Genomic DNA, 14,408 nt, shown 5'->3' on the forward strand with positions numbered 1-14,408 from the left:
ATATATATATATATATATATATATATATATATATATATATATATATATATATATATATATATATATATATATATATTGCCTTATCCAAACCTGCCACCCTGCCACTCCAAAGACTCTGTGGCACCAACTTCAACAGAGCGAAAGAGAGGTCGCCTGCACAGAACATGACTCCAGCGTCTCTGGATCAGTTTACAGCAACAAGGCAATGACAGGAATTAAAAGCCTCCAGCATCTCAGCTGTGTTAATGACTGTATTTGAAAACAAACCGGGACTGTCTATAGTGGACTGTAATAAGAGTGGCATCCACTGTGAAACTCCTGAAGGATTGGGAAATCATATTTAAAAAGCTCAACTTCTTCTTCTTCTTCTTTTTTTTTTTGGTCTGATGTACATGCTTGAAACATTTATCTGCAATGTCAAGGAGAAACTTCAGACGAACAGGGCTCTCTCTCTCTCTCTCTCTCTCTCTCTCTCTCTCTCTCTCTCTCTCTTCCGCTCTCCCTCTCTTGTTTTTAGATTAGCGCTGTATTTTCCAAACTGTAGTGCCTGTTCATCTGCAAAAGGAAAAATAAACGATGTCATCATCAAACTGAGGCAATGACTTTGAAATGAAAAGAAAAAATTAATAAAAGATAAAAATGTATATTAATCCCTGGAGGGTAGAACGTGATGTCTACTTAACTAAAGTGTTAAATGACAGGGTTTCACTTAAAAAAAAAAAAAAATCTAGAAAATATAAATACAACTGGGAATCTTTTTAAGTTGCTTATTTCAAAGGACGTCATGGTTTGAGCAGTTTCAGGGATTCAGTGACATCTAGTGGTATAATTTGAGATTGCAATATTTTTTTTTCTTCATCATTTTAAAAACACGTTTTAATTTTTCTGTGCTGTTTGAATTATTACAATTTACTGTGTATTTAACGAACGAAATCAAGGATGTCAAACATAAGGCCCATGGACCAAACCAAAGATCACATTCTCTCAAGAGGAAGTGATCTGTGATCTTCACTGTATTTTTGCTTGATTACATTTGGCTTTGTGTTGAGATCCCAGTGTTTTGTGTTTTGTTTTTGTACTAATTGTTCAGATTTGAAAAAATATGCACTCTATACCCGAGACTTTAGAGAGTAATGTTGAGGGTTGTTTTGCCAGGATTCTACCAGTTCAGCCCACTCCAGATGAAACCAGGCTGTATGTGGCCTCTGAACTATAATGAGTCTTACTCCCTGGAATTTGAAGTCATTTTTTTGGTGTGGACACCAAGTCGTCCTTCATTCAGAGGTATAAAAACTAAGTTATTCTTGGTGATGCAGGTTGGACATATTAAAAATGATTACATATCGGTGACTGTATTAATAAGTGATGCAAAGTATAACTTAAATATAAGTATTATGTTACATTGGACTGGACTGGTTTGAAATATATAGATTTCTAAACACCCTCGATTGCATTCTGAGCTGCATCCTTTTGTACAGCCCTTCTTCAAACTTTCACTGTGGCGCCACCAGAGTCTACATATGCCGCCACTAGAGGTCGCCACAGGACAATCATATATAAAAAATCAACCCATCGAGTCATTTTACCATGACCCACATCAGCCATCATTCATCCACTAGATAGATTCATTAAAGGAGACCAGTCAGACCAGTGGACTTCAGTCATCTCTCAGTGGGCGCGTGTCCTCTAGAAACACGCGTCCACTTGTCCACTGGTAACTGTAATCATGAGCGTATGTAACTGCTTGTGTTTATCTGTGTGTTTGTGAAGACGTGGGCCCATGAGGATGAATGAAAGATATGGATTTTAGAGGTTAAAGAAAAGAAAGCGTCATGCGGGTGTCTTGCGTCGTCGCCTGTTCATCTCTTCACCATGATGCTTATGACTGGCAGAAGCATCGCTTGAGTTCGCTTGAGGAGCGGAGAAATGCTCGGATGAGTTTCACTCTCACTTATTCTGAGCAAAAAGTAAAAAAAAATAATAATAAAAATAGAATAAAAAAGGAAGCCTTTTCTTTATCTCTGAGAATAAACAGCTGCAGATCGCTCCAGGCCTCTTTGTGTTGGCAGATGTTCGCCCTCTGACTCACACGAGGAGAAAAGGCAATCATGACACATTCTGAAACCAGTTGGAACGGTTTGTGTCGGGGAAACATGAAATGTCAATAATGAGCTGGACCAGAAAAGAATACACATTAAAAAAAATAAAAAGTAATTACATAATGATTGTTGAATCTTACAAAACGTTTTTTTTTTTTTTTTTTGGTTTCACCTGCAGCAGTTCAGTTTAAGCTCAGCTCGGGTAAATTTTTATGGTGCTTCCAGCTGAAAATAGTAAGTGGTGGTAAAAAGCTGCAGTGACACTTACAGTTAAGTTTTCAAAAGTCAAGATGAAACATTTACTTTTATGATTGAATTCAGACAAAAGATGTTCTCCCTGTGGTTTCTACCTGCCTAGGCTTTTGTGTGTGTGTGTGTGTGTGTGTGTGTGTGTGTGTGTGTGTGTGTGTGTGTGTGTGTGTGTGTGTGTGTGTGTGTGTGTGTGTGTGTGTGATCTCCTCCCTCAATTCAAACAGACATTTGTTGGGTTAATTGACGGCCTGTAATAGCGTGTGTGTGTGTGTGTGTGTTATTACAGCTTGATCTGTATAAGTTTTACAGTCATAACTGTATTAATCGTCTCTGCACTTGGTGTTTTCACTTTTGACAACAGAGCTCGTGAGGAAAAGTTAAGAGATGTTTCCCCCCCCCCCAAAAAAAAAAAAATCTATTTAAGTGAGAAATGATTTCAAACAAACAACAAACTTAAACCAATAACCTATGTTTTCAACACACACTTTTTAATGTAATGTAAAAGCCTAATATGAGCTGTTGTGCAGTGTGACGTGACGCCGGTTCTATGAAGCCTGATCCACCTTCGTATTTCTGGAGCTTTAAATATATTTAGGTGATTGAGGTGATACGGTTTTCTTCTTACTGCAGATGCAGTTATTTATATCACCGTGTGAGGGAGATAGGTTTTACCTACAATCTAATCCAATCCAGGAAATTGTGCCCTGATTACATAGTTTAAGATTAGATTGTGTCTCTATTATTTTTCGGATCTATGTTGTTTCTTTCAAGACATTTAATCGGGTGGTTCACCTGATGAGTTCTGCCCATAGTGCAGCCTGATTTTTTTTTTTTAACCCTGAGGTTTTGCCTCTCCGAATAAAACTGATAGAGGAGATAACACCACTCTCATTATCATGAATTATTCTAAATGTTGGTTGTTTTTTTTCAATGTGGATATAACAATGCATTTCATTCATTTTTGAGGCACATTTATAAATTACAGGGGAATTAGGGCATCATGCATGGCTAAATGTTAGTGCACATACTTCTACGTTATAAACTATTACGAACGTTTCATTCATTCGTTTCCTTTCCATTTGCTGCATCCATGGATACTTACTGTTGATGTTAATGTTCCATGTTACGTCAACACATTTCTTTGACTTCCTCACATGTCGACAGTAAGATTTTGTTGAACACATAATAAAGAAGGACACAGAGTCGCGCTGATGCAGCTGTGTTGTAAAAACATTAGTTTTAATGGTTTTATTACATATTCTGTCCATATTTATTTACACCAATTTTTTTTTTTTCAAAGTCTTTTTGTGTTTTTTTCTTTTTCGTCTCACTACATAGACTGCTATGTACTGATTTACAAACCATAGTAGAGAGGATAAAATATATGCAAGGAATGCATCACATCTTTCTATTACCAAATGAAACCCGAGAAAACGCAAATAAACAGAGGTGACCGAATCAGCGGGAAGGTTTGAAAGATTCTTTTTTTTCCTGCAGCGTTCACGTGAGATAGAGGAGAAAATGACGTATACTGTGGTTGAATAGATTCATGGAAAAAACCTTAAGCACAATTTGAAGAATGTGAAAGACAAACTGAGGCCAGCTGTAAGTGAGGGGGCAGTGATCAAGAGCCATCAGCTGTCACTGGCCAAGTTGAAGATAACTGGAATCCACATTATAGGAAAGAAACCAGGCAGACCATGCAAATGGAAACAAAAACAAAAACAAAAAGGCAGTTTATTTATTGTTTTCTATTATGGGTTTGTTTCGTTGTGCTGTCGGAAAAAGCTCTGACTCCTTGCAAGACATATCTGACAAAACTTTGAGTATCATTTAAGTGTTCTCTCTTTTTTTTTTGTGTGTGTGTGGGGGGGGGGGGGGCGCGGTAAAAATATAGCCACCTTAATCTATATAAACAGGCAGTTTACATGTTGGTAGTTTATCTTAGCTGTTTCGTTGTTTTTTAATCCTCATTCTGCTTTTTTTCGAAAACAGGTGTAATGATCAGTTGTAATAATTGCACGGCTGAAATTCTCATGAACCTGTCTTAGTTAAACAATCATCATTTCAAAATCCCCATCAGTCATACAACCAAATAACTAGTTACTTCATGTTTATATTAATAATCAAGTGACTCTATTAGAAATAACTAGTAACTGTAATCTCTTTCCGAGCAGCAGCAGCTGCCAGCTGTTACGTCACTTTAAGCACTGCAAAGTTTGTACCATTGGAGTTGGTCAGTGAACTTGTCTTGCGCCGTCTTCCCACAGGCTTCAGTGTCCAAGTGCATCGTGAGTGAGCGTGTCCTTCTAATTTCGCGAGGTTTCCGCCTCCTCCACCTCATACTGGGTGGACAAACTGGTACACCAGTCTCTGAGACACGTCGGGCTTGCGGATGATGCCTTTCTTGTAGTACTGACGTATGGAGCGGCTCAGCTTGTCATAGTTCATGGCGGGACGGTTCTTTCTGAGCCCCCAAAGTCTCGCCACGTGAGCCGAGTCTTCAATTTTGAAAATACCTGGTGGGGATCACAAAGAGGTGGAGCTGTTTGGGTTTAATTGTTTTAAAAGAATGATGCGTCTCTTCAGACGACACTCCAAACGTGAGCAGAGGTGAGGACAGGTAAACTGGGTGTTGAGGTATGAACACAGAGTCTCACTTAAGAAGATGAAAAGTGACTTCAAACAATGAAAAAAGTCTGAGAATCAGATGAAAGAAGGGAGCTGAATAGGAAGAGATGAAAGAGTTGAAGATGGCATGTAACAAGGGAATGTTCAATCTCAAGAGGAGAGCAATGTTTTTAATAAAATCTCTTCAAATTAATTTTTTTCTCTCTCTGTCGGCAGGTTAAAGAAAACATGGAAAGTACCTTTTTCCTTGTTGAGCCAGCGGATGCAGCGGCCGTAGCTGTGAGGTTTGAGCAGGAGCTCCCTGAGGAACTGCCACAGATGAATGGGCTGACCCGAACAGGAGGAATCCGCCTCAGACCACAGCTCCTCGCCGCCTGCTCAAACACACCAAAAACATGTGGTCTGTCAGGTTATTGTATGGTGATTTATTGACGGCATTTATCCCCTACTGCCTCGGGGGAGCGAGTTCCAACATTCTGAATAGACTCGCTGCAAAATGTACTGTAAATCAAAGACCACGGTATGCGGTGTATATATATATATATATATATATATATATATGACTATTATTACTCACTGGAGTTCAGTTAAACATGTCATCAGAGGTCTATTACTGTGATTTACAGGTGATAAGTGTAAATATGTGAAGTAGCAATGAGCACTTAGATCGTTTGTTGTATTTTCTGAGGTGCGATTTCAGTGAAGATTTATGAGAAAAACAATCCAACCTATAGTTTTTGTCTCTCCAACGGAACACCGCTCTTTCATCCAGGCAGCTGAAGGGAGAAGACACATTCAGCTTAAAGGAGAGAATCAACGCTGAAATCATTTCATGCCGTTAATATTTAATTCAGGACCAAAAAAATACACACACACTCAAAGTTTCATAGCGACTCACGGGATAATAAAGTCATCACAGGAGGTGATGAAGTTTTTACGTAAATATTACCTGACTTCCATATGTCCAGGTGAGCGTGCAGGGTGTCTCCACACTGTGGCGAGCGGTGGCGAAACTCCTCCTCGCTCATGGCGCACAGATCCTTCCCAGTCAGCTCTTGGAAGGCCTTTCCTGCATGAGGCAACCTGTACAGATGTTCCGTCCACAGGAGCCACTTCTGGACGTTCCCCGTGCTCCACTCGATAGGGTCTACAGGGAAGGGGATGAAGAAAATAGGGAGATGCTGGGAAAAGGCCCATCTACTGAAACCACAAGCTTTTATGCCACCATAATTCTAGTCAGTTAAACAAATGACCGGAGATCGTGTAGGTTTATGACAGCCAGAAGCTGTACAATACATTTAAAAAAAAAAAAGAAATAATAAAAAAATGCTTCCTCTGTTTGCTTTATGAGCAGAGGAGACCTCGCCCTTAAGACTGTGTACACGACTGCTGGCAGAAATAGAGCCGTCGCTGTCACAAACCAGGAGAACTCTTGCAAAGGTCAGGATTAAACGGATCCTGGAGGATGCAAACACAACTCTGCGTCAGTAAGGTGGTGATTAAAGAGATCTGTCAGCTCGCCTGGGCTATCCACACGAACACGTGTTGATTTTAGGAGCAAGACCCAGTAGCTTAAGTTTCTCTAAATCAACATTTCTTTATTTGCGGGTTACGAGCAGCACGTTAGCGGCTTTTATTCGTCGTGAAAAATGTCGTGTTTGCCTTTAAAGTTCGCTTTCTTTGTCTGTCATGTGTCGTGATACACCGCTGCCCTTCCTCGAGGTGACGAGGTGCAGGTGTAATGGAAAACGGCCTACCTGGAGTGATGTTAAGCAGCTTGCAGGCTGTTTCAATGTCCTTCAGCACTTCTCCCACCACCATGCTCTGCACCTGCTCCAGGGATTGCTCCTCCTCCTGCCCCTCCAGCCCAGGGGAAAGTCCTTGTTCCTGACTGTCGATGACGGGGCACTGCTCAGGCTCCTCCTGGGGCTCCATGCGAGTCACGGGTATAGGCAGCGTCGAGGGGGCCTCCGACACCTTCACCAGCCACGTGGCCTCTTCAGTGAGGAGCATGTCGAAGCAGGAGAGGTAGAGGCCCGGTATGCCGCGCTCCAGGGCCTCCATGCTGGGTTTGGTTTCCCCCATGTCCCACAGTTCTGGCGAGAACCGGTTTCGATCCGGCTGAGCGAGGGCGTCCTCCGTCATCCCGATCCTGGACCCATAGGTTCCTTCTAATAAGCCCGGGCTTGACATCGCTGCTGCCTGGCAGATAAATGACAGGAGAGAGCCCCACGTGAAATGTGTGACCTCAACATGAACGGACACGCAGGCTTTAAAACGCTTTGCAGTGCGTTTAAAAAACATACAAACATTCAAGATTAAACATCCTTAAACAGCAGTCCTGTGAAAGAATATGTGAAGATATTGACGATCTGTTGAAATCTCCAGACCCCCTCTCAAAGACAACCGATGAGAAAAACTATTGAAACATACAAAATAAAGTGAAATCAGCAAGATCACTTGTTCATCGGCAAATCTGCAGTTGCTTAATTTATGGTGGTCAAACGTGATAGTCACGATAAAGCGGCGGTCACGGTACCTTTAAGAATAGTTCCTTCGTTGCAATTGTCTGGCTGCTAAACTCACGACCGGTTTCATTTTGCGAGAAGCCGCGGCCAGAACGACGCTCTCCGCAGCTCAGAGGTGAAACTGTGCAGGACGACGCTCTTTTTAAGGACCCAGAGTCTCATGCAGATGCCCCTCACGTGGGAAATGACCCTCGCCAGAGTGAAAACGCACACAGCGCCGACGGGCGTGGGGAGAAGTGGATTTGACTGAGTCTCTTACTTGCGGGTCAGTGGCCCGGAATGATACGTGTCCTGCGGGTGGGTGACTTGTATTGAGGCCTGAAGCAGCTCCGTCGCCTGCCCTGGCTTTCAAGGTGCCGTCCCCGCAGCTCTCTGTCTCCACTGTCAGCTGGAGATTTTAATCAAATGGAAGTTGGATAATGGGGAGACGAGCCCAATGTGCCCGGGATTGGGTGTTTTGAAAACAACCCAAATGACTTTTTGTCCGGCAGACCGGACTGGGTGGGTGTAAACGCTCCTTTTAACAAGTGACTGTCGTGGAACACACAGACGTCAGCTCTGGCACCAGCGTAATCTTGCACGTAGGAAAAGACGTAAGATAAGAAATGCTTTATTAATTCAGAGTGTCATAACTGCAGGGACCATATGGTGATCACGGTGTGTACCTGCCACAGCTGGCATACGAACAGACACTCCGCTGTCATGCGCCAGGTTATCAGTGGTTGAGGCTGATTCCACCGTAAAGGAAGTGTGGAATTTGACAATGGACAAACAATTTAGGTGTCATAAAAATGACAAAACCATAGACTACACCCATCAGGACAAAATCTACAATAAAAAAAAAAAAGCGATGGTTTATTATGAATTAAGGTGAAGCTTTGGTCAGAAATAAAGAAGACACACACACACACACCACACACACTCTAATTGAAATGAAGTTAATTGAACTTTTTCAGGTCTGACTATATTTTTCTTTTTCCATAATTTCTGGTCACGTTGGTGTTCAGCATCTAAAATGACTCTTCGACAATATTTATCACCGCGTGAATCCTTCTACATGCGATGACTGTTGCACTACTTTGGTGAAAAGTCTTAATTCATATGTGCACGGACCATAGGCGTTTCATCTTGGGGAATTACGGAAAACATTGTGGAAAATATACATATATGATGATATGAGAAGAAAATCCATTTCGAGTCGAAAGGTGAATTGAAATGAACTAGATTGAAGAGAATAGGTTGATTTGGTCATCTGAAATGCTTCTCTAACATCTTTTTGGAAGTATTTTGAATTTAGGTTTGTGTTTTTTGTAGTGAAAGATTTGTCTAAGAAAGTTACCTCCATATTTCACTCTCTACCATGCTTATATTTGCACTTGTAGGATTGTGTTGTTTCAAAAGGGAGTACAGTATCTTCTAATAGGCACTATATGAATAAAATAGAATCCAAAACATATTCTATGTTACTAAACTTCTTGAAAGCGATATTAAGTTATCATTCCTTCGTCTAGAAAGATTCTCCTTCTCGGCCTTGATCCTCCTCCTCCTCCTCCTCCTTCCACTTCCCTTTGTGAAAGCTCCCACCCAAGTCTTCTTTTTATCTCTAAACTTCTGGTAAACTCTAACCCACCCTCCCTTTTTTCACTCCATCAGGAGTCAGATTAAAAGCCACTGGCATCCCAGCCCGCTGCTGCGTGTCAGCTCTGCCCTGCAACAGCTTGCACTAAGCCCATTAGCAAAGCAAATTTAGCCATATTACCTTCTTCCAAAAGGAAGAGGGGACACAAGTAGAAGACACAAACACGCCCCCCCGGGGAGAGGGATTAAGACCCTGACTGATCTCTAAATGAGTTTGGTCAAGACGCTGATATTCATTTCAGGAGCATTAGCGTTCGCTCCATTTACTCAGCAGAGTCAGCCTTTGACACTGAAAGGAAAGGACTCCCTCCACGCGGGCGTCCACCCTGGGAACCATACGTTTTTTTTTGTTTTCTTTCCTTTTCTACGTGCTTTGTCTCATCTAACATGAAGGAAGTGAATTCTTCAGGGAAAATCTGTATCTCTTATCAGATTTGATATAACCGATGAAGAAATTGATCGTAAACCTGTAAAAATGTTAGTTGATTAAACAATATTTCCAACGTTCAAGGATTTTTTTGGTGAATGCTTCATAAACAAAACTTAATATTAACCTGCAGCCTAATTCATCATTGTTGCTGAACAGTCATGTGGCAGAAGTCAGTCAGAGTGTTTGAATTAAAGTTAATGAGTGATTAGAAGAGTTCAAGACTTGTTTAACATGGACGCTTCAGTCCGGCCTGAACAACAGAAGGTCACAGATGAGATTTGAAGCCATCTATCTCACAGTGACCAGCGTGTCTCCTCCGGGCTTGTTTGAGTCTGGAGTTTAAGGAGTGTGTACAGCCAGGCGTGACTGTTTGCCATGCGAGCGTTGAAGAAAGGGCCTTTTCTTTTTCCTCCTCCTTGTTATTGTTTCTCATGGGAAACCTGGATGAGCGACGGAAACCATTGTTCCGAGAAGAAGGAAAGAGGAAAGAGTTCAATTTTATTTTTTTGGGTTTCTCCTCATTTAATGTGACTTCATTGCTCGGAAGAGAGTCTGCTGCTTGGAGGAAGTGGTCTGGGTCGATGGACTGCTACCTGAAGGTTAAGTGTTATGAGCATGAGTGAGATGTGCCGCTCCTCCGTTCACATTATGAATTAGCTTCAGGCGCTACTAAGCAGCATATTTGTTGATATTGGCTTTTATTTAAGAGTTGCACATAAATGTTTTATGTGACTGCAATGCCTTGAAATGCTCATAATATTTCATAATATTTTTTTTATTTTTTTATTTTCCCTTTACCCCCTGGGCAGATTATATTAACGGCCATGTGGGGATGTTGGTACATGAGGTGATTCATTCAGGCTGTTATTCAGGTACATTGGCACAGAGCCAGTCCCCTAGGAAACTAAACCATTGCAAATGTTTTGCTGTTGGTTGAAATCAATTTTGACACAGGGCTGCACTTTCAATGGGGTGGATTAAAGAAAAACGAAAAACAAAAATTGGACTTGGAGATTGCAGACGCAGCACACAGGGATGGGAAAACAGGCCCCGTCACCTGCTTCTGCAGAGATAGAGAAGATATGAGGTTGTCACCGTGCACCCCACCTGCCGGGGGTGTGTACCGAGGGAGAAGGAGCGAGGCCAAGAGGCTTGTATAGGTTAATTACGAGTTGACATTGCAACTTAAATCCTGGTGGATGGTGGCCAAAATTGTGTGAAGATGAACTTAAGTGAACCTAAATTACATTTACATTCAAATAAATAGTCAAAGAAGAACACCTGTGGGCAGCGCATTGGTGAGATGCTCCCCACGTCGGGCTTGGGATTCTCTCTGCGCAGAGTTTGAATGTTCTTCCTGTGGATGCATCGGTTTTCCGTAAAGTAAAGAAAACCCCAAAAAACATTAATTCATGGTGTGATAACCTCGCAAGTGGTCCGGGGGGGGGGGATGTATTCTGCCTTCACTCTTAACTGGGATCAGTTCCAGGTAGTGATAGTTAGTACCTGGGTGCGAACATGATATGTGAACTTTTGGGGGGGAGGTCTCTAAAATATTGGTAAAATTATGTGTTTTTTTCCATGCATTTCTTTTTTGTTTGTTTTCAGTTTTGTCCTGATCGTGTGCAAAATTAGGCTATTTTCATTTGTGCATGACGGTGAATCATCACTCTGGCTTCTGGTTCTTGTCCTCACCATTGAAGTGTGGGGGCGTTAGTCTTAAACGTCACCTTAAATCATACAGCCGCTCAATTTCAAACAGGGAAACCTCGTAGATTTCGGATTTACGGATTGTATATGATGGTGCTGAGGACTGAAGCTCTCGTCTGGACCAAGTCTGATGGTCATGCGTGTTTGATGTCAATTGTTGGTTTGTTGACGCGTGTTAACGTATTTCAGAGGTTATTTTGTGCATGTTAATGTGGAGTCACACTTTCTTTCTTTTTTTCTCCATTGACGTTCATATGACTTCCAGACAAGACATCCATGCAATGTCCTGGGAATTCCTACAAAAACACTTTAATTGTGGCTTTTTGTGTCCAATTGTGACCCTGAAGCCACAATTGGACACCAGTTTTGGCTCAGTGGAGTACCATTTAACCTGAAGTAAATATACACAAACCAATGAAGGATCTGAAGACGTTGTTTGAGCTGTACTAATCTCAGTAGATTAGTACAGATGTGTTCAAAAATTAAAGCACATGTGGTTGAAAGCGTGTTTGGAATGGACGGTCTCTTGCTGTGTCCATGTCCTCCACAGGACCAAGACGTCAGTGCACCTCATTGACTCGGAGATAAACGAGCGGAACAATACAGCCTCTGTTTAAAAAGATGTTTGAAATGTACAAAAATGTTTGTTTAGGAAGGAAGAATCAGTCCTGACAAGATGGCTTTAATTTCTGTGATCCATTTTTGATCAATTCTCCTCAAAAAGCGAAGTGTCGTCCTGTTTTCTCCTCAACATGCTCAGTCTCCACAACTGACCAACACTGTTGGAACACAGTTACCTTCAGTTATAATTCTGTATTCATTCCTATCTATTTTTTTTTCGGTTGTAGCTTCCAGGTGTTTTATGGAAGAAGTACGAAACAAAACTCACATTAATAGATTAATTAATTCAAGAAATGTATTGGGGGGGAAAAGTGACTGATGAACTTGTTCATGTGCGACTTTCAGTGTTTGTTATTGATATGCGATGATTATTAAATGTCCTGAACCTGTATTTTATTCAAAATTATAAAAAAATAGCCCAAAAATTTAAGCTCGTTAAATTGCAGCACTTTGAAATGTTCTTTTTTATACCAAATCTGTAACTTAACTTTTGCCTCTTAACCTATTTACTTCCTTTTTTTTTTTTTTAGATGTTTCGCTGCCTTCAAATACTAAATGAGCTTGAAATGGTTAAATGTATTAATCACAACCCTGTTGTCTATTTTCAATTGTAAAAAATTAAAAAATTAAAAAATAAAGTGGCTTAATAACAACCGGATAACATCGCATTCTCTTTCTATACACATGCAGATATTGTTTAAACTATTTAGAAATGGTATTGTCTTGAACAAACCTGAGATCTTTTCAGTAGATTTCCTACAGGCCCAAAGAGGACTCGAACAATGTAGTAAAGTACCGATTCTGATTGTGCTGACACTCGTAAGATGATCTACTACAAGTGTACTTGCAGGAATAACAGAGCATCCATATCCATTTCTTCAGGTAATCTCTCCTTATACAGACTTTGGGAGTTGTCCTTGTATTGAACATAAATCTTTGATTGAAACTGTAACTAAATCTACAGTGTCATCCTGGTCAGCTGTGAAAAAAATCAGCTTTGATAACGTCAACTTATTGGTCTTGTTTTCCTTTTTTTTATCAAATTTTTTTTACTTGGCACGCAAACGCTGACAATCAAACATATTTCATTAGACCACAATTTGAATATTCCCTCTCGGGGTCACAAGCCAATGGGGATGATAGAACAATAAAAAAAAAAGCAGTTAAACGAGACCTGTGCTGAGTAACCACAAAGACAGCAAACAGAAATGAATCAATGAATTAATGAGATAACGGCTTTTTAGTCTACTCCCAAACTCCCACACACACGCACACACTTAATTTCTGATTACATGTCAGATAAAGCGGTAACAGTGTTTTGCCTAAAACAGCTTTGCTGTTAAATCACATTGTTTGGGGCACAGCTGCACAGGTTTTAAATCACGATTGTCAATGATTTCTAATTCTCCCCCTCTGTGGACGGTAAACCCGCGTAGCAACCGTTGCTTTTGCCTTAAATCCCAACTCCTCTTAGTTCGCCTTACTTCCAAAGTTCAAAGTCACAAATTCAAATTTGATTTGCTAAATAACTAACATCTTCAACCACCTCTCAATCCCAACGCCTGTCGCGTGTTCCCAGAAAGGTCGGACGCTGATGATGTTATCAGCAACAGATAAATAGATTGGTATTCACTTGGTAGAGCGCCTCATCTTCCAAGGTCGGAGGATCGATTCCCCATCCCAACCTGTCCATGTGTCAACGTGTTGGGCAAGACACGCAACTTTGCCGTATAAGTAAAATTCCATTCGCCTAATTTTATAGGCGAGCTGCTTAAATATGTAACCTTACATGTCAAGCAAGCCTTTAAGTGGTCAGTGAAAATAAGATCAAACAAACAAACGTGAAGTCTTATTACCTGCCGTGAAGATGCTCTGGTGGCCAAAGGGTGCCGTGTCCTGTGATGGGCAGGATGCTCAGGCGCCACCTGAAGATGCTGCGGGCGGCGGGCACCTTTCAGCCTGCTTCCTCACCGAGCGACCGTAACAGAACTGACGGCCCGAAGCCGCGGGCCTTCCCCGGCTTTTTGGCAGTGATATACTTAACCTGTACGTCCTGGCCTAAAGCACAACTGCAAACTAAAACCTCAAGTGAAAGCACCTGCCGGGGGTGTGTACCGAGGGAGACGGAGCGAGGCCAAGAGGCTGGATGGCTGAGCGCAAAGGAATTCTACCACCATGGAGAGCAATTTATATTTATAGGTCTCGGGTGTTTACTTATGCAAACACAACTTACTGTGTGAGTGCGTGCGTGCGCGTGCGTGCGTGCGCGTGCTTTTACTCCTGAGGACTGGAGTTGTGGGTTTTGTCCTCCTTGTGGGGAAAAAAAAGAAGCAAGTCTTCATGACAATTATTAACTTTCTAGGTGAAGACATAGTTTAAAGTCAGGATTTGGAAAGTGATAGTTAGAAGGAAATTAATTCTAGTCAGCCTGTAATCAGTGTGTGTGTGTGTGTGTGTGTGTGTGTGTGTGTGTGTGTGTGTGTGTGTGTGTGTGTGTGT

The 14,408-nt window shown here is 41.5% G+C and overlaps 1 protein-coding gene across 2 annotated transcripts; it reads right to left on the reverse strand.

Moving 5' to 3' along the window:
• Positions 1 to 3,564: 3,564 nt before the first annotated feature.
• Positions 3,565 to 14,078, reverse strand: spdef (SAM pointed domain containing ets transcription factor). Of its 2 annotated transcripts, none has more exons than XM_080460715.1 (6): positions 13,766 to 14,078; positions 6,740 to 7,184; positions 5,932 to 6,129; positions 5,711 to 5,758; positions 5,222 to 5,356; positions 3,565 to 4,870 (listed from the first exon to the last, which is right to left on the reverse strand). In XM_080460715.1, exons 2-6 carry the CDS (start codon positions 7,173 to 7,175, stop codon positions 4,692 to 4,694), a joined length of 996 nt encoding a protein of 331 aa, XP_080316841.1. In that variant the 5' UTR covers positions 7,176 to 7,184; positions 13,766 to 14,078; the 3' UTR covers positions 3,565 to 4,691. The 2 variants fall into 2 exon arrangements, with proteins under 2 accessions (XP_080316841.1, XP_080316842.1); XM_080460716.1 differs by having other exon boundaries at positions 4,215 to 4,896; positions 13,766 to 13,894.
• Positions 14,079 to 14,408: the final 330 nt, after the last annotated feature.

Source organism: Lipophrys pholis (genome assembly GCF_963383615.2).
Source record: "Lipophrys pholis genome assembly, chromosome: 4".
NCBI lineage: Eukaryota > Metazoa > Chordata > Actinopteri > Blenniiformes > Blenniidae > Lipophrys > Lipophrys pholis.

Bases quoted from the DNA above. Each gene is read 5' to 3' on its own strand.
- spdef (XM_080460715.1), bottom strand. From the start codon at position 7,175: ATGTCAAGCCCGGGCTTATTAGAAGGAACCTATGGGTCCAGGATCGGG. The intron at 6,130-6,739 runs GTAGGCCGTTTT...CCTTCCCTGTAG, and splicing joins GCTGCTTAACATCACTCCAG to ACCCTATCGAGTGGAGCACG. The intron at 4,871-5,221 runs GTACTTTCCATG...GATCCCCACCAG, and splicing joins CTGGCTCAACAAGGAAAAAG to GTATTTTCAAAATTGAAGAC.